General features: G+C 41.5%; 1 protein-coding gene across 2 annotated transcripts in view; it reads right to left on the bottom strand.

Moving 5' to 3' along the window:
* Positions 1 to 20,356, bottom strand: part of enpp2 (ectonucleotide pyrophosphatase/phosphodiesterase 2) — a 42,055-nt gene that overhangs the window by 7,043 nt on the left and 14,656 nt on the right. For both annotated transcript variants that reach the window (XM_033639960.2, XM_033639962.2), the window contains exons 5-18: positions 18,481 to 18,541; positions 17,805 to 17,902; positions 17,520 to 17,599; positions 17,108 to 17,227; positions 16,297 to 16,352; positions 12,760 to 12,825; positions 9,660 to 9,732; positions 9,369 to 9,477; positions 9,120 to 9,245; positions 8,051 to 8,082; positions 5,271 to 5,398; positions 2,164 to 2,239; positions 1,830 to 1,917; positions 1,498 to 1,667 (exon numbers count right to left, since the gene is read on the bottom strand). In XM_033639960.2, coding sequence (XP_033495851.2) covers positions 1,498 to 1,667; positions 1,830 to 1,917; positions 2,164 to 2,239; positions 5,271 to 5,398; positions 8,051 to 8,082; positions 9,120 to 9,245; positions 9,369 to 9,477; positions 9,660 to 9,732; positions 12,760 to 12,825; positions 16,297 to 16,352; positions 17,108 to 17,227; positions 17,520 to 17,599; positions 17,805 to 17,902; positions 18,481 to 18,541 — 1,283 coding nt within the window. The remainder of the gene's footprint in view (positions 1 to 1,497; positions 1,668 to 1,829; positions 1,918 to 2,163; positions 2,240 to 5,270; positions 5,399 to 8,050; positions 8,083 to 9,119; positions 9,246 to 9,368; positions 9,478 to 9,659; positions 9,733 to 12,759; positions 12,826 to 16,296; positions 16,353 to 17,107; positions 17,228 to 17,519; positions 17,600 to 17,804; positions 17,903 to 18,480; positions 18,542 to 20,356) is intronic.

Here is a 20,356-nt window from a genome sequence, read left to right as displayed (position 1 = left end):
ATTTAGAGGCTACAGACTACTATGGAAATGAGCTTTTAGCTACATCTGGTACAATAAATATATTGTGCATTGTCCTTTTTAAATACAGACTAAAATAAAATACAAAGATAAATACAGAGTTACTGATCCTGCAGGAACACAGGGAGAGTGAGCAGTGCTTCTTTTTTTAGGGGATGTTAAGTGGTCTCATGGTGAAATGTGAATGGTTGGCCTCAGGCCAGCAGCTCAGTCAGGTTAGTCATACTGTGAACTTTGTGAGGGTCTAATTTGGCCTGGGGGAATCAATTAAGTGTTGTGTAATTCTTATTTGACTGTGATCACAGATGAGGGAGCTGTAACATAATGTGCAACAACAGAGGTCATGATATACAGGAAACTGTTTGAGAACATGCTGAAGGGCAGTTTTACCCACAGTTATGTCAACAGTATTTCATCATTTTTATACTCTGTAAGCTAATTACTGAAAGCGAGGGGACAGGAGCATTTGATATCATTTTGTGCCCCCAACCAAACTTTATCACAGCAAACTGCCTTCTTGCATAGACTCAAAAAGCTGTCATTGCATCATTTTCTTCACGTTCCAGTAATACATTATCATTTTTGGAGATTGGCTTGTTGATCAACTGCAAACATACACCAAAAGTATCCATGTATCACCATTAGCTCCAGTGCTCCAGGGACATTCATCAAACTCACTAAGAGGACCAAATTTTTACTAATTAAACCTAGTCTCCATTATATGACCTGTAGATTTATACTGCCTAATCAATGAAATCCTATCAACTTCTTGTCAGGTGCCCTGTAATCTTTGCTGTACGCTCATGGCCCACTTTTCCTTTGGAAACAAGGAGAGCACTCCCTGCCACTTTAAAATAATACTGGTGAGGCCTCAAAACCATGTGATTTGCTGTAGATATTCACAGCAAATGGCCCTCAACTTTTTCTCTAGCATTAACGGGATAGTATGGATCTTCTGAAGTGGTATTGTATGAGCTACTTATCCATAGTCAGTGTATTACATACAGTAGATGGTGGTCGGCACACCCCCAGTTTGGAGAGGCAGGCAGGAGTACAACACGGAAGCTAAGTAATGTACTGCTGTAGAGGGGTCAGCAACAAAATGTATTTTAGCCATCTAAAAAAAAGATCAATAGCTGAAGCATTCGCTATATCATAAATATTTTCACCACTTAACCTTGCTTTCAGACAGCACTTTGTGATGGGACAGCCATTAATGGCTTCAGTTTTCCCATCTCCGCTCTTGTCAAAGCTACCAGACTCGATTGAGCAAAACAAGAATTTTAGCTTGCTGTATACAGTGTTAGCATAGATAGCATGGAGCAACATTGCAGCAGATGGAGACCAGGATGATTTTGGTTTCACTGATGTCATTACTAATCTAAGTGACAGACAAGCCAATCTCCTAAAAGACAGTATTCTTTTCAGCCGTCTACAGGAAGCCGGGCGCAGGTCTGCCACTGAGTCATCATGGCTGACCTTGTCGTCGCAGTTGCAGCCCAGGTCGTCTGTTCCTGCAGGAACAAGACCGGAGGCTACTGGCCTGGAAACTTCCTCTGGCATCGTGGGTCTGAAGGAGGGACTTCTTAACAGGTGGTTCAGACTGCCATGGGTCCCATTATTGGGAGCTGGTTTCAGACCCAGAAGATCTGAGAGTGGGAAAGATCAGTTTCATGTCAGCTTAAAGAGTAAGTGGAGATAGTTGTACACAAAACACACTCACATATTAATTTAAACACATTTTGGCTGATCTAAGATGACTAGAATCAAACATACACACTCAGACCCAAACACACAAAAACATGCCTTACCACACATGACATTATAAAGCTCGATGTTTTCAAAGGCGGGAACTTTAGTCTTGAACTTAAATGTTGGTCCATAACCCAAGAAAATAGTCTGCAAATGAAAGTTGATGGCACAAGTCAACTGATGTGTCACAATAATTAACAACAGTTAGTATATCACTGCTTCTGATTTAAGACTTTATACTTGTGTGCTTTGGTTATTAAACAATTCAGTTTCAGTGATGGGCATCCTGCAGGCCCACAGTTTATACAATCAAAGTATAATAAATGTTGCTACACCGGATATCCAAAACCAACCATAATTCTTCTTTATGCCACTGCAGATGATCAACACTACCTGCATGCTGTTGATCTTATTGTCATATCCATGGTCACCAGCAAAGCCACAGTGCCTCTTTCCTTCAGGAACTTTCCTGTAATCAATAGTAGAAATCATAGATCAGGATCTGGTTGATGCACATTGAGATTCGCTCTGATAAACTAAAGGTTGAATATGATGGTTCATTCTTGTCTTCAAAGTTGTGACCCAACTTTGAAGTATCATTTAAAGGTATGTAAAGGTAGCCGCACACTCATAAGAACTCTTGATTCAGCTCAGCTGTCTACTGATCACAGGGTCCTCCTATTCACTTGTTGAAGTGTTCCCACTCCTGATGGTCAGACCAACACACTGCATGGTAGCTTCCTGCCATTAGTGTGTGTGTGTGTGTGTGTGTGTGTGTGTGTGTGCATGAATAGATAAATAAGAAACAAAAACCTTGTATATATATATACTGTATATATATATATATCCATCCATCCATTTTCTAACCACTTATCCTCTTGAGGGTCACAGAGGGGCTGGAGCCTATCCCAGCTGACATTGGGCGAGAGGCAGGGTACACCCTGGACAGGTTGCCAGACTCTCCCAGGGCTGACACATAGAGACAGATGACCATTCACACTCACATTCACACCTACGGACAATTTAGAGTCACCAATTAACCTAGTCCCCAATCTGCATGTCTTTGTACTGTGGGAGGAAGCCGGACTACCTGTAGAAAACCCACGGTGACACGGGGAGAACATGCAAACTCTGCGCAGAAGGGCTCCCACACCCGGGATCGAACCAGCAACCCTCTTGATCCTAGTGTCAGGTGCAGTGGCCCCACAGGAAATTTTTCACAGGGGTGGGGGCAGCAATTACTAGGGTGGCTATGGCTCCCCCATGTAATAAACAGAACTAGAGCTTGGTGGGCTATGTGCAGTAGACCAGAGTGGTCCCTACCTGCTGAGGCCATCTGATGTCTATGGAAAAAATAAACTTTAATTACCAGGGTGACCTCTAGCTCACCTGGTAGAGTGTGCTCCCCTTACAGGCTGACCCCCTTGCAGCAATTGGGGTTTGATTGCAACCTGCAGCCCCTTGCTGTATGTCTTTGCCCCTTCTCCCCACATCTCCTGTCTATCTTCACCTTTACTGTCATTACAGGCAAAATCTGCCCAAGAATAGTCTCTAATGTCAATGATATTCAGTCTTACATTGATCGTTTGTTAAAATCCTGGCTGGGATGTTCAGAATATTGTGTCAGATGACCCAGAAAGTTTTGCAGCTAAGGTCCAAACACAAGCTTAAATCCTGTATATCACACGAACCATTTTTATACCACTGTAACTTGTCTCTCAGCTAATTCTTTTACTTTAAATTTTGTTTGGCATTTCTGAAAGACGCCCACTCATCCATCTAAACTGGGGTCAAATCAGGATAATTGAGTAAGGGAATGACAAGGAACAATTTCCCAAAAGTGGAGAAAAAAAAAAGAATGCGTCATTTTGACCTTGCTCAGGATTACTGGTACCTACCAACACGTGTCAAATCTCATTTGGTCTCTAAGTGCAGGCAGTAAGTTTCAAATGTTTTTGAGCATGGTGAAAATCTGGGGTCAAAGAGGAGGAAGAAACAGTACAAAAACAAAATGGTGTTTTTTCTGACTGACATACTGACCTCCAAGTCATCTCTGGCTGCATACCACATTTGTCACACAGCATTTAAGAGCTCAAACAAATCAACAAGGGTTTCACCAATTACTGCATTAACCCAAAAAGGTGTCAGATATCCAACTGGTTTAGAGCGACCTGATGCAGCTTCAGTCCACACAGCTTTAAATGGGTTAAACAGTGGTATTAAATACAGCTGAAGTGCAGTATGTTGTCAGTATTCACCTACTTTAGCCCTCAGCCCAGGACAAGCAGTCCTTCACACAACCTAAGCCACAGTCCTCTAATTGAAAAACAGCCACTTTTTATTAAGTGTCCATTAAAACACTACTTCCAGTTATACACCTTAATGTGTGTATGTGTGTGTCCATATGTATGGGTGTGCGTGTCCAGGGGGTGAAGCCGCAAGCATGTTAAAAATGTAAATGACTAGCTGACGGAGAAATGAGACAAACTCCGTGTTTCATTTGGTGTGAACGTTTAGTTGGTTTGGGATTTAAGCAGACATTGACTAATGTATATGTGCCTGTGTGTGTGTGTGTGTGTGTGTGTGTGTGTGTGTGTGCGTGTGTGTGAGAGAGAGAGAGAGAGAGAGAGAGAGAGTAAACGCTCGGACACTCTGCTCAAAGCTCCGGTGCCAACGATTAGCCCGTCTGTCTATCTGAGCTGCACCTCAAAGATCTCTTTCATTTAGCAGCTCTGCATGTTTGTGTGTGTGTGTGTGTGTGTTAGCTCTCCCATGTTTCACCAACCAAAACAGCATGACATCTCCATGCAAGGAGGCCGTTGCTGACATGAACACGTATACACACACACACACACGCACACACACACATAGCGTTGTTAGCCAAGGTGGTTTGTTTTCACTTTCAGTCATGATGACTTTACGGTTTACTCTGTCACTGAATCAATGCAGTGAAACTTGTCACTGCTCTACATCAGACGCCTGTCAGAGTTCATTTCAGCATGTCATTAACGTTTCAGCAGCTGCACTTTGGAGAAAGATGTGGGTTTTTTACATGGATGTGGCTCTGGACAACACATCCTAAAACTTTTCAGCACGACACGTGTTAATGATGCGTTGATAGCAGCCCACGTTTACATAAAATGTGTTTTTAAGTAAAACAAGATGTGCAGTAAAAAGCGTCACTGATGGGTGGGCTGAAAATGCCACATCTACACTGACTTCACAGAACAGTAGAGCTCTTCCTAGTAGTAGATACAGCCACAGATCAAAACTACATGAGTTATTAGAACTTCTTCTGGAGAACCTCAGATGTTCTAAAGAGATTTAATGATTAGGGAATCTGAAGTTACAAGGAGCACCTTCTTATGATTTGCAGGCATATTTAAAGACTGTATCTCTGATTGGCCTATTGAAAGAAGTGTCAGTTATGGGAATTGTCCACTTTAGCTTGTAAACATTGGATGATATTTGTACTTCCTGTTATAGTGGTGGTACTGTACCTTGCAATGTGCCACTTCCTGTCCACCAGCAGATGAATATCTTCAATGCGTCGGTTGTTGGCATAGTGCAGTCTCTTGGGTAGGTGCTGCTTCATGTATGGCTTAAAGTGCTGGTCTGCCTTCTTGCACTGCAACAAAGAAGCAATCATTGGTAATCTGATCCTAAAAGTGCTGATCAAGTAGGTGACAGACAGCAGTGTTAATTCTGTTGACGAAACTAAGACGAAAATTTTTCATTGTAGACCTTTTTTCTGTGATGAAAATGAGACAATGATGAGCTAAAAATAGATCTTGGTAATAAAAACTAAAACAAAATTTGTTTCATTTTCGTTGATGGACTATCAGACATTAAAAGTCGAGAATGGCCGTGCTTACGATTGCGCCAGGATGTTTCGCTAGCCAGCAAAAACAATCACACCAGAGCAGAGGCAGCTGTTGGTGCGAGTCTGAGCTGTAATTCAGCAGTAAATAAGCAGCTGTGTGTGTCTGACTGCGAATGGTGTAAATTTCTGGTGAAATTCTCTTCTTATCAAATTTTATAAAATTTTCCATCATTACTTTTTAAGTTCACAAATTTTAGTGTAACATTTGTACGTTTCATATATATCATATCAATGTTTTTGAAGCGACATACAGCACAGGCCAAAAGTTTGGACACACCTTCTCATTCAATGCGTTTTCTTTATTTTCATGACTATTTACATTGTAGATTCTCACTGAAGGCATCAAAACTATGAATGAACACATGTGGAGTTATGTACTTAACAAAAAAAGGTGAAATAACTGAAAACATGTTTTATATTCTAGTTTCTTCAAAATAGCCACCCTTTGCTCTGATTACTGCTTTGCACACTCTTGGCATTCTCTCCATGAGCTTCAAGAGGTAGTCACCTGAAATGGTTTTCCAACAGTCTTGAAGGAGTTCCCAGAGGTGTTTAGCACTTGTTGGCCCCTTTGCCTTCACTCTGCGGTCCAGCTCACCCCAAACCATCTGGATTGGGTTCAGGTCCGGTGACTGTGGAGGCCAGGTCATCTGCCGCAGCACTCCATCACTCTCCTTCTTGGTCAAATAGCCCTTACACAGCCTGGAGGTGTGTTTGGGGTCATTGTCCTGTTGAAAAATAAATGATGGTCCAACTAAACGCAAACCGGATGGGATGGCATGTCGCTGCAGGATGCTGTGGTAGCCATGCTGGTTCAGTGTGCCTTCAATTTTGAATAAATCCCCAACAGTGTCACCAGCAAAACACCCCCACACCATCACACCTCCTCCTCCATGCTTCACAGTGGGAACCAGGCATGTGGAATCCATCCGTTCACCTTTTCTGCGTCTCACAAAGACACGGCGGTTGGAACCAAAGATCTCAAATTTGGACTCATCAGACCAAAGCACAGACTTCCACTGGTCTAATGTCCATTCCTTGTGTTTCTTGGCCCAAACAAATCTCTTCTGCTTGTTGCCTCTCCTTAGCAGTGGTTTCCTAGCAGCTATTTGACCATGAAGGCCTGATTCGCGCAGTCTCCTCTTAACAGTTGTTCTAGAGATGGGTCTGCTGCTAGAACTCTGTGTGGCATTCATCTGGTCTCTGATCTGAGCTGCTGTTAACTTGCCATTTCTGAGGCTGGTGACTCGGATGAACTTATCCTCAGAAGCAGAGGTGACTCTTGGTCTTCCTTTCCTGGGTCGGTCCTCATGTGTGCCAGTTTCGTTGTAGCGCTTGATGGTTTTTGCGACTCCACTTGGGGACACATTTAAAGTTTTTGCAATTTTCCGGACTGACTGACCTTCATTTCTTAAAGTAATGATGGCCACTCGTTTTTCTTTAGTTAGCTGATTGGTTCTTGCCATAATATGAATTTTAACAGTTGTCCAATAGGGCTGTCGGCTGTGTATTAACCTGACTTCTGCACAACACAACTGATGGTCCCAACCCCATTGATAAAGCAAGAAATTCCACTAATTAACCCTGATAAGGCACACCTGTGAAGTGGAAACCATTTCAGGTGACTACCTCTTGAAGCTCATGGAGAGAATGCCAAGAGTGTGCAAAGCAGTAATCAGAGCAAAGGGTGGCTATTTTGAAGAAACTAGAATATAAAACATGTTTTCAGTTATTTCACCTTTTTTTGTTAAGTACATAACTCCACATGTGTTCATTCATAGTTTTGATGCCTTCAGTGAGAATCTACAATGTAAATAGTCATGAAAATAAAGAAAACGCATTGAATGAGAAGGTGTGTCCAAACTTTTGGCCTGTACTGTAGTATATGACCTGACTTTATCATTGGAAATCATGGGGGGTGAAGGATGGTGCGACACCTAGGCAAGACGCCTGCTAAGCTGCAGGATATTGCAGATCACTGTTTGAGACCATCAAACAAAAAAAACAGTTGTTTTTTTAGCAAGACATTGCTGTTTCCAGCCACTTCTTAGCCACCAAATGTGGTTGTTTATTAGTGACCTGTCGCTGTTTTTTCAGTACCAGCATCTGTGCCACAAAAAGCGGTTGTTTTTAACTGAGACATTGTTTTGTTCTCTGCATGGATAGTGCTATGAGAAACCTTATTTTTTGAGATTCAAAACGTGACTTTTCCTAACCATGACCAAGTGGTTTTGGTGCCTAAACCTAATCAGTTAAACACAGTGTTGTCAAAATGTTTCAACATATCCCCTACATAATAACGTACAAATGAAACATATCCGTGCTTTGCAGAAATGTACAATACCAAAAAATTTTCTGGCAACTGGGTTGTATTTTTCGTGCAAGTCTCATACTTACTGTTAGATTTGCAACAACAGCCTTGGGGTCATCTGAAAAAAAAAAAAAAAAATAATAATAATAATGGTCAGAGCAGTGAAACCTGTTGCAAAGCATTTACCATCCATAAAGTAAAACAAAGCAACAAACCGTTCTGTATATTTTAACAGTTTACTCTCAGAAAAACAATACAAATTTCATCAAGTGTACTACTGAGAAGTAGGTTAGTAGGACAAAGGAATGTAGACACTAAACAAAATGTCCGTTTTCCAAGAACAAGATAAAAGATGGTTAAGTTGTACCATTGCATTGGTCAGACGGAGCACACTTACAACCATGTTTCCAGTGGTAGCCACTGTATAGTATGTACTGTGCACGCTGCCAATGATAATATCAGAGCCTTTTTGTTCTTGCCAGGAAATGATTGTGTCATGTTTGATGATGAAGGTCTAAAATACCAGAAGCTCTGAATACAATGAAATCTGCATAAATAAGAGGGCAGAAATCCTAAATAATGCTATGTGAAAGGAAAAAACAAAGAAACCAAAGAAACAAAACTAGAATTACTGCCCTGCGGTTGTATGCTTCCGCACATGAGTCAAGTGTCCCTAGCAGTTTACATCCATGTCTGTGAAAACATGGATGCTTAACACACATCTTCCCCCCGACAGCACAGAAGATCTATGCAATCAGCACAGTTTCAAGGTGGGCACCCAAGATTAGTGTCACCAATTCAATATCTATATTCCCTCAAGGTGTTCTTGAGATAATGTGTTCATAAGAATGAGACAGACAAAGTCACAGTGCCCTTGACCTTTGACCTATATACCACAAAAATCTAAACAGGTCATCGTTGAGTTGAAGGGGATGTTTTAGCCAAGTTTGAAGAAATTCCCTTAAGGCATTCTTGAAATATCGCTTTCAAAAGAATGGGGCCGATGTACGGATAGGCATACAAACCAAAGGACGGACAACCTGAAAACATAATGCCTCCAGCTATGTCTAACGTTGGCACAGAGGCATTCAAAAAGGAGAGGGAATATCTCAGCAAAAATGTAATATTATGAACTTTTCTCTTGGACTCTCTTACATTTAGGGTTGTTGGGGTGTCTTGAGCGTATTCTGCCTAGAGACCCAGGGATGAGGATGATGTCATCAACGTTGTTCAGGTAGTGACTAAGAAACTCGGTGCGATCACAACTGGCCTCTTCCATTCCTGAAAACACACAGGAAAACAGGTAGGAGTGTGTGATTGGCTGGTGAAACCAATTATGATGTGACCTGGCAATGCAGTGCAGTGTGTTTGTGTTAGTGTTAGTGTTAGTGTGTGTGTCTGTACCATGATCCCCCACCAGGATGATGTTGACACAACGGTGCAGTTTCATCTGTTTGAGTCCATCCATCAGTTGGCCAACGATTCTGTCGATCATCCTCAGAGGGTTGTTCAACTGAAACACACAAAGGGAGTCAAAACATACTGTGTGTGTTTGTGTTTTGATGAGACACACAGAGAGGAACTATATGAGTGTATATGTTTATCCTTGTGTCTGGTTTGTGAGCTTTACCATGTGTTTGTCTTTCCATACAAAACCACACATCCCAAACACAGACGCAGTTCCGCTGTACTCACTTCTGCACTCATGGGCCCCATCTTGTGTCCATATGTGTCTGGTTGCTCAGAGTGCATGGCGTAAACGTATGGCCTGAAACAAGATGAGACAAGTCAGACTGGAGATAGTAGATGTAGTGATGGTATTAATCAATAATAATAATAATAACACCTTTTCTAAATCATGCTTTATGGTGTATTATTTGCAGTAGTGTAAACTAAGTACATTCACTCAAGTACTGCACTTAGGCACTTGAATATTTCCATTTTATGCTATTTTTCCCAATAAATTTTTCACTGCTTTGTTTACTATACTTTTCAGATGAAATGTTACATTAAAACAACGTGAAAAATAAATAAATAATACAATTAAAGATTGCCACTGTTGGAGGATCAAAGAGGTCAAATTATCTAATATTTCACAAAATTCAAAGATTAGAGAGAATATAAATAGATTATATACATCTATGTATCGGAACTTAGTTTTTTCTTCTTCCCTCTTCATCATCCCTAGCCTGGTTCCAGACCATAGACCCCGCCCACTCAAGTGAGTAGACTTGCATCTCTGGTCTGGCATACTGCAATGAATTTGCGATTTATCTCGTCCAAACGATGGACAGACCAATGAACGCTGGGGGTGGGGGCGGGTCTGGCAATTAGCCAATCAGCGTCCACTGATGTCAAGCTCTACGCCAGTGGTGAGGATAGCAACAATGGCGACCGCTACAGATCCTACAGACCACATTAACGATGCTATCGAGGTATTTTGCCACTACTCATGTTAATGGAGGACCAAATTAAGGAAGCTGCTAAACTGGATTTAACGGCGATGCAGCTGGGCGTGCACGACGACGGAGACATTTTAAACGGGCAATGCTCGCTTGTTTTCGGCACCCCCGAGGCATGGATACTAATGACGTCAGATTCTGGGTGAGTCGTTGATCTCTACTGATTGGTTAGGGAAAAATCAAATTCCCTCCCCCTTGTAAATCGCCTTCAATGGAGGCCATGTCAGACTGAAGGTTCTGGGAGCTTCAGTCTGACACTCAGGCTAAATCATCCCATGACCTCTAGGATTTATCTGGTGACACCCAGGAGGGGCCCAACTCCTAGGTTGGGAACTACTGTACCACTCTAGCTAACTGTATATGAAGTACTTAAAACCAGCTCTGACTCAAACAGCTACAACAGTAACATGAAATTTAAACACTGATGCATTAGTATTAACAATCTAATGTCCCAGGGGACATTTTACTGCAAAGCAAGTACTTTTACTTTGATAATATAAGAACATTTTGCTGATAATACTTCTGTACTTTACTTGATTAGGAATTTAAATGCAGGGTATTTTATGATTGTATTGCTACAATCTGAATACTTCCTCCATTAATTCTCATTTGTCAAATAAATTAACAGTATGAAAGCATCAGTAAAATGTGCGGGTGAACAGAAGATGGTGAAAAGATACATGTAAAAAAGCCACTTAGAGAAGACCTACAGGTCCATTCAGGGTGTAGAGGTTTCAGAGGGTGTACGGGGGTAGTGGAGGCCCCAAATGCAAGCCATTTACAGCTTTTCATGTGATAAGTAAAATAAAAAAAATAAATCTGAATCTGACAGGAATCCAGTGCAAGGATGCTGAATCAGGGGCAATATGGTTTCTTTTCTGGCATTACTTAAAGGCCTGGCAGCTGCATTATGCAATGGTGTGACACCTAGGCGATCACATCTGCCATGCTGCAGACCACTGTTCAGGACCAACAGACAACAGAATCAGTTTTTTTGTTTGTTTGTTTTTTTAGTGAATCATCGATGCGTCTTCGAGCAGCTTTTTAGCCACCAAATGTGTTTTTTTAAGCAACCTGTCCCTTTGTGTCAACAAGATTTTAAAGGTATTATTTGGGGCTTTTTTTGCCTTTATTTGATAGGACAGATTTAGCTTGAAAGGGGGGGAGAGAGAGAGTGGGGATGACATGCAGCAAAGGACCATGGGTTGGAATTGAACCCGCGGCCACTGTAGCAAGAACACAACCTTTGGACATGGGGTGCCTGCTCTACCAGGTGAGCTAGTGGGCATGAAACTGGGTATTTTAAGCCAAAACATGATCTTTTCTGACCATAACCAAGTGGTTTTTGTGCCTAAACATAACTACATGTTAACCAAAGCATTATTGAAATGTATTTGCTACATAATAATATGCAAATGTAACATATCTGTGGATCATACAGGAACATACAATGGCAACATTTATTCTGGCAATTGGGTTGGAGTGGTACTGGCAGAAACAGCAATAGCACATGTAATATTAACAGTGATAGCAGCAGCATTATGTTACTAGTAAAAGTAGTGGTGATGATTGGAGCAGTAATGGCAGCTGTAAGAGCAGTATAACAGCAGCAATAGTACTAGTACTAGCTAAAGACCTCTTAGTAGTAATAGTAGTTTAAAGTAGTAGCAGTGAAATTAGGCACAGTCACAGCAGTTGTAATTCTGACAGCAGCGTAAGTAACAGTATAGCAGTAGTGATATTAGTAGTAGCAGCAGCAGTCAGCAGCCACACACAGTGGCTGAGTCTGATTTCTATCATTAGAGTTAAGTCATGTAATTACATGGCAAGCACAATCAGATGTACAGTAGCAGCGGAGCACGGCAGGGTTAAACAAGGAGCTACTGATTGACTATTATCAGGAGGTAAACGGAGGCATGTTCAGCTACTGAACATGAGGTTTACAGAGTCAGTGACTCTCATCTGCTGTGATATCTGCATATCATTAGATGTAGTGAGTATGATTAGCTCTCTCATACTTAAACCAAACAGGTTTGTTTTGACTCAGATTTTGCTTTCAGTTTTTTAAGTTCAAATGCTGAATACCCTTTAGCTGAGGAATCTGTCATATTCAAACTAACTGGGTATGAATGCACTCATTAGCAACTTAACCTCGATGTATATTTTCACTCTGAGCATCCAGCTGTGGTCACAGATTACATTACAGAACTCCAAACACCTAATGGGATATGGTGAAACTGTGTTTCCCGCTCTTGCTGAGCTGTGGATCCAAGTGTTGACAAAGATGACAGACAAATGTGAGGCAGACAAAAAAAAAGAAAAAATGATTTCACCTCTCTCCTTCAGGAAGGTGGAGCCACTGCAGCATGGTCAGTATCCGCCTCTCCAATGGGATAGCACTGGAATACAAACACACACACACAAAGAAGGGTAACATTAGTCAAAGTCCACCTCTAGAGACATTTTAAAGTATGAACTATATATATTTTTTTAAAAGCCATAAAAAGGGGCAGGAAGCAGATCTACTCTTTCTCATTTAGAAATTCTAGATCTGGCCTCCACCCCACCACCGTTGCTTGCAGTAGGTTAAGCTTTCACTTTCACCAGCACTGCTCTCGCTAGGTTGACCAATGAAAGTGCAGAGCGCATCAAGATAGCCAGTGTTAGTGAAACATCGGTGTGTTGCTTGTTATTCCCAGGCAAGCAACAGATGTCCTCCCTCAAGAGAACGGTTGATGTTAGACACCTGACATCAAAATCGACCTTTTGCATCGGTATGAAACGCCACTGGGTAGCGTTACTTTGTAACGCGGTCGGATGGCACCTGTCGCGGCAGTATGATACGCATCAGGTTGAAACTCTGACAGTGACAACATAATATAGGGAGGTGGAAAGTCCTTATAGGGTGGGTGGGAGGGGCAAATGATGGGTCCAATTAACCCTGAACTTTCACCCAGGAGCCTGGTGTTCGCCTCCAATGTAGCACCACACGCTTTTGTTGCCTAAACCTAACAATGTGCTTTTGTTGACATCCTGGCATTGATTGCACCGTCCAGGAACAAACTTTGCACACATACAAGTCAGTGTAGTCAAGATCAGACACTCTAGGGGACATAAACAGAAGAAAAATACATTTTTGAGTGAATGGGGAAAAACCATAGCTGCAAGTGACATACAAGCCAAGGACATAAACAATGAGTTTCAGTAGTGGGCTCTGATTTTGGTGTCCTGCCACTTTCATGAACCATTAAACTCCAAACTGTTCCTTTAACTCTCAAAGAGCCTCATAAAGTTGAGGGTTGTAGAGAACGAATTTCAAGCCCTCTCACTGTTTAAAGTGTCTGTAAGTCAAAGGCTGCCTGTATGCTGCCTGTGTAGTGATGAGGCCACCAACCAAGCTGCTGGCTGTCATACAGTCCACAGCTGTCAACCATCAAGCCCAGTACTGAGGCCCTGAATGGGTCTTGATGTATGAGGCAGTGGGGGGCTGCATGGCGGAACAAGGAGGTGTGGTTGCACTGCATTAAAGCTTGACAGCAGGCTTCTCTCTCATGTTTGCTCCCTCTCTGTGCTTTTGTCTATGTTCACACTTTTAAATTTTCCCTCCTCCTGTTGTCTGTTTTATACTCTCCCTTTCTTTTTTCTTCTCTCTTCTTGTGGTTTTGGGGGGCGACCTCCCAGAAAGCTCAACCCAACACAGACCCTCAACCAGTCAGCCAGTCATTCAACAATAATCCCTGGTCCCCATTACCATGCCAATCCCACTGTGGTACTATATCATTTAAAAAAAAAAAACCTTTTTCAGCCACACAGAGATGTCAGCACAGACCTCCACTCTCACTCTCTGTCATATGCACACTCCTGACACTTTCGCCTGATTCTCTCTTTCTTCCTCGCACACCTCTGTCAGTGCCAAGTGCAAGAAAACACTGTAAACCACACTCTGGCCCCCATGGTTCTATAGAGTGGCACGTCTGCGACCCCGCTTCACAGAGGAATCCTGCACAGTGTAAACAGGCCCATTTGCACAAATTGCTGAAAAAACAGCCCTCTGCTGAGATCTGCCTCCCGCTCCATCAAAGCCTTCTCTGTGCTGATAAATGTGGGCTCCTTTGTGTTCCACAGGCTCTAGGTTTGGTGCAGCCGCCTGAGTAAGCAGCAGGAACATGAACGGGCATGTTCTGATGACTTCCTTTGAGAACTTTTGCCACCAAATGACATACAGTCTCTAAATTATTAGTTGTAATACAATGCATCCGCAGTGGCCTTTAAGGCACATTAACACCAAACTCTGTTTATGTATTTTTTTAGTTCAGCGTGTTTGGACCAAGCTGCAACCTCCAGACTGCAAAATGAAGGCAATGCAAAAGTGTCAAAAAACTGCAGTTCCCCTAATGGCCACTTGAGGCTGTCTCCAAGAGTGAGTCAGTCCCCATAGACTCCAATGTAAATGACACAGCAGTAACAAACATGTTAACAGCCTGGAATAAAAACAGGTTTTGGTCTCTATAGCTAATTTCCTTGTTCATGACAACTGTACAGGGATGAGTTTTTAAATAACTCACTCTTTTACATTTCATTAAGGCTTTCAGTTATGCATAATTAAGGGTGTGGCTGCTTTAAATAACAGGAGGGTTGCTCTCTGTTGACAAGTCACTCCTACAACAACAACATTGGTTGGCTAACCATAAAATAAACCCAGATTCACAGAGCATAACCCCCAGTTTCCACATGCTCCATCTGCGCCATTCACTATATAGCAGATACGCTCCCATTCTAGTGGATAGCTTCATTTCCACACAGCGTCTCTGGAGCGTCCAAGAAGCGCCATGGCGTTACGCTTCGTCGGAGATACGCACTAGGTCTATTTTTCAGTGACTGCGCGTCCATAGCACGTGAAGCCACATTGCTCAGATCGCACCAAACCGGAAACGGAACGCACACGGCATCCAGTAAATTGCAATGTGAAGAAAATAACACAATGCACGGACTATGGATTGTAAACTCTCAGTTTTTTAAAAATCACGTTACATCCTGTCGCACAAGTTGTCTATCAGTACGAGGGTCCGAGGAAAGATGGACGAGGAGAAACTCATAGTTGAAGTGGAAAACCATAGTATTTTGTATGACACCACACATCCTTTCTACAAGGATACAAACCGAAAGGAGAAGACATTGTGTGAAACTGCAGGAGTTCTGGGAGTGAATTGTGCTTTTTATCGCGTGATTTCGCAGTTCCCACGTGAGCTTGCGGCTCCGCTAAGTGGTACGGTGCTCCAGAAACGCATCCAGTAGGGTACGCGCCATCGGTTGCTCCAGATCCGCAGCCCTGCGCAACACGGCGCAAACAGAGTATGTGGAAATTGGGGGTAAGTATAGTCGTAGCTGTCGTTATTTCAGTGTGTTATCAGTTCATGATAGTTTACTTGTAACATTTTGGTCACCTATGAAATGCTTTTAACTTTTACGGTAAATTACGACCAACAGTGCATTCAGTATAGTAAACAAGCTACATCTGACTCCTTGTGTGTTCTGTTTACAATCCCTGATTCATTTATTGGGCAACATGAACAAATATAAAAAATGATTCCAGAGCAGCTGAGACCCAAGAGAACAAACTATTGTACAATCGCTACATCACCAGCTTTAAACTGTTTAGACTGAGAGGAGAGGCTGTCATTGCAAAGCGTCCACCCAGCTGTGATGCCCAAAATAGTAATAAAAGAAAACAAAACTACAAAAGTATTGAAAAGAAAAGGAAGACATTTACTGGCAGTTTGTGAGGCAGAGCACCAACAAACTGCAATGAAAGGCTGGCAGAAGTACTGAGGAAAATATTTTGCAACTGACAGCTGCAAATGTGGACTTACACAGGCCAGAAGAAGGTGGCAGCCTTCACTCCCTGTTTGAGCGCTGTGATCCAGATCTAGGAGAGAAACGATACAGTTTTTTAAATGTTATCAGTCTGATAGATTACTCTGGACACAAACAATAACATGAGCGCGACAGACCAAGTTCGTGGTGTGCAGTATTGTATGTGACAGTACACTGAGAGGGATATCCCTCTGTGTGTGGGCATATACGCTTTTTTCTGTTATTCTAGTTGGTATAAAACAGTACAGTAGGTTGGTTTTTGTTTGCACTCATCAACCATTTTGAACGACACCGGTAAGCCCTTGCTAGTTAGCAATGCATCCAGACTTGATGTTTTTTTGCTCAACTTGGAAAACAACAAATGAAATCCTGGCGCAGGTTTGTTCTTTAAGTAAAGCCACAAAAACAAACCCTGAGGAGTTCCAGACAACTTAATGTTAAAGCTTTGATTTTGTATGAACAAAAAGTGACCCCAACCCAGCTTTCATATTACCATCTGTTATTAATCACTGGATAATAAGGCCTATCAGACTGGGTTTGTTGGATCGGAGTCCTGCCAATCATACTGTAGTTGGCTTCAAAAGAAAAGTCTTTCCTGCCTTTGTTGGCCACTCATCTGTGACCTGTCAGTGGAATTTGACACAGTAACTTTCAAAGCCATACACAAAAGTTATTTATCGTCAAAGCAGATAGAAAAGCAAAATAAAATCCTTGTCAGCTCAGTAATAAAAATATATAATCATAGTGTTGATGAGCTACAGATGGTTAAAAATAAAGACTACAGCACAGAGAAGAGACAGTACTTACTGGCTGGCCACCCCACCAGCGATGATTGAGTTTCTCTCGGCTTCTCAGGGTGAAGGTGGCATCAAATACTGGGTCATGCATGGAGTTGCCGACGATACCATGAGACTCTGGGTAGAGACCCTGCAAACAATCGAGACTATGCTTAGACCAAATATACAATCTTGTCTCAACCACTTGCCAAAAAGTACCTCTGAAATCTTAAGATTAAACATTGGCATACTTGCTCACTTATTCAGCTTTAGCTATACTCTGTTGGCCTCAGCTGTACTTTGCGCTTACTACTAATGTTAGCAGACCATTTCAAGCTACAGGTGAGGTTAACATCTGTAAACACTGACAGCAAACTGTTCATTACACGATGCAACTGACAACCTGATTATTGATGACAATGAGCCGTACGGCCATGCCATACCGTAGCCAGTGAGTAGAGGTTGGGGAAGGTTTTTGAGGGGTAAACAGGCCTCATGTATGGAGCATGGGTTCCACATGTTCCTAAAAGAGAAAAAACAAAGCAAAGGAAACCCCTAGATTAGCACAGAGATGCCTATGAATAGTACCAAATCAGTTATTGATTGTTTATAAATGCTCATGGTTCTATAATTCACATCATCAACATAGTCTTCCAACTCATTAAGGAGAGAGAACGGAGATCTTACAGCTTAAGCAAATATTTCTCATATTGCTATTCAGGTCTTACTCAGTTTCTCAATGTTGGGTATGACCTTGTTTCCTCTCTTCACATAAGATGCTCTAAATCCATCCACTGACAGCATGATGAGGGGTGGGCGCACAAACCTGCACATACACATAGCAGAAGAAGAAAAAATTGTTGTTTTATTTAAAAGAAAATGCATGTTTGTATTTGTCTTTCTGCAGCTAATTTGACAAACTACTGGACTCAGCCTAACATTTTTTGTGCACATGTATGAATGTATGCTCAAGGACTTCCTGTGGTTGCAATGATTCACAGTTGTTGAAAAACCTATTTAATTGACTACTCTGTTTTATAAAATCACTGTCTCCTCATTCCTCTTAACTGGCTGATAGGGGCTGCAAGTGATCAGCAATTGCCTCAGTTTGGAGTCTTGTTTCAGCTAGGGACAACCTACGTGGCAGTCATGTTAGTGTTGGCATTGTCACTGTGAGACTGACATTTTCCATTAATATTTTATTATGTAGTCATTGATCCCACTCCTGTAATGCATACACGCTGGACACACAGCCTGCCATGCACTCTCCGTTTCCACCCACATGCCCCAAAACACACACTGGACAGCTAAACCTTTTCTAGTTCAGATATGTGGCATAAAAACAATCTTTATGAACACTGATTGATCCCTTCACAGCCCTTTACTAATCAGATGTAAACGTACCCAGCAGGACATTCAGATGTCTTGATTTCCTCACACTCATCCTGCAGCCATGAGGTGTCCCCTGAAAGAACATGATCAGAGGGGGGATTGAGAGAGATAAAATGATGTATGAACAACACAAACCGGTGAATGGCTGGTTTGGAACAGTGAGAATAAGGGTGTTTACATGCATTTAAGTAATCAGGTCACTATAAATCTGCATATTCACATAGCATATTAGCAGTGATCAGACTGCTTCCATTGATTTTAAAGCACTGGCTTGGTTATTTTAACTGTGCTGACAGAAGACGCAGCATCCTGACCAAGGGATGCATGATAATATCAGCATGTCATCAGTAATAGCAATATCAGCTTTAAAATGAAATATTAGAATCAGCCAACATGCTTTTTCTTACTTTGCACAATGAATGAATATTACATACATTGAAAAGTATTGTATTTCATGTCTCCATCTGCTGGTGGGCCACCACAATAAGAGTATGCATGTATAATATGATGTTAATTCCACTACAGAAAAAAAAAATCACTAAATCCAGATAGGGGAAAAGTGGATATATCAATATCGATATTCGTTATCAGCCAAATAAGTTGTTTTATATTTTAAATGTTTTATGGGTATTGGCAACAAATATCCACTATCATGCATCCGTAGTCCTGACTTTTTTATTGTTGTGTGTGTCTGAGCAGACCAACAGAGCCCAGCTCTTCCTTATAGCACAAATGTGTCTGAATTCCAAATTCTTTGAAATGCACGTACATAATTGTGAAGCTGATTAGAAACATAGTTGCACATTCCTTGGGAAAACCTAGCTGGAAAATGTTTCTCATTTACATGACGTTTAAGAAATCACCTTAAGAAACTAAAATATAAGAAATCACCTTATTGAAGGAAGCTGACCATAATTTGGATAATTAAAGGAATACTTCACCCCGCAAATGACTGTTTGTATATCAGTTACTCACCCTGTGTTATGTTGAATTCATGAAGGAAAATGGTTTTGCGCATGCCTTTGGTGAACAAAGAATCCAAAAAAAAGAGAAAATTCGTCACAAATTCAAGTAATAGGGGTCCACTTTTAATGACAGCAAAACTATATTAAAATATCCATCTATAAACTCTCACACAACGTGTGCAGTATAATCCAAGTCTAATTTATCCAGTCGTGTGCTCAGTGCTTCCCAAACAGACAACCTTTTCTGACAGGGAACTGAAATTTAGATTATGTATGCTCTCTCTTTAAAGCCAGACTTCACTGACAAAAACAGTAATTTTACCTCACTGAAAACAGGAGCTGCTGGTCTACAGCTGTCTCAATCTGTAGTTTGTTTGTGGCAGTGTGTTAGGCAGCAGTAGGCCAACAGCTCCCTTTTTCAGTGAAGTCAAATAATCGTTTTTGCCAATGCAGTCTGACTGTTTGTAATTGGTTGTTATGATATAGTTTTGCAGGTGTTAAACATGGACCCCTATGACTTTAATTCATCAAGGATTTTTGGGGGTTTTGGATTCTTCATTCATCAGAGACAAGCAAGAATAACAATGTATTCTTCACAAATTTGACGTTAAATGGAGCAAGTAACTGATACACAAATGGTCAGGTGGGGGGTGAAGTATTCCTTTAAATACATGTAAACGCACTGATTATAAACATACTTGTTAATCGTAGCTTACAAGCCAAGGACTTTGTTCATATTTGCATTTCATTTTAAAAATGACCAAAGCATTTGACATCTAAAGTCACTGATGCTGACAGTTAGGTGTGAGTTTTTAGGATGTTTAAAGTATCAGCTTATTGGCTAATTTGCATTGGCTATCTAGACTACAAACTAAAGTTAGCAGTGTACTTTTTCTTCATGGACTTTCTGGTATACAAGCTTG

The sequence above is a fragment of the Epinephelus lanceolatus genome, chromosome 10, assembly GCF_041903045.1.
Source record: "Epinephelus lanceolatus isolate andai-2023 chromosome 10, ASM4190304v1, whole genome shotgun sequence".
NCBI classification, from domain to species: domain Eukaryota; kingdom Metazoa; phylum Chordata; class Actinopteri; order Perciformes; family Serranidae; genus Epinephelus; species Epinephelus lanceolatus.
The sequence above is the reverse complement of the archived record's forward strand: the minus strand, read 5'-3'. Positions and strand labels throughout refer to the sequence as shown.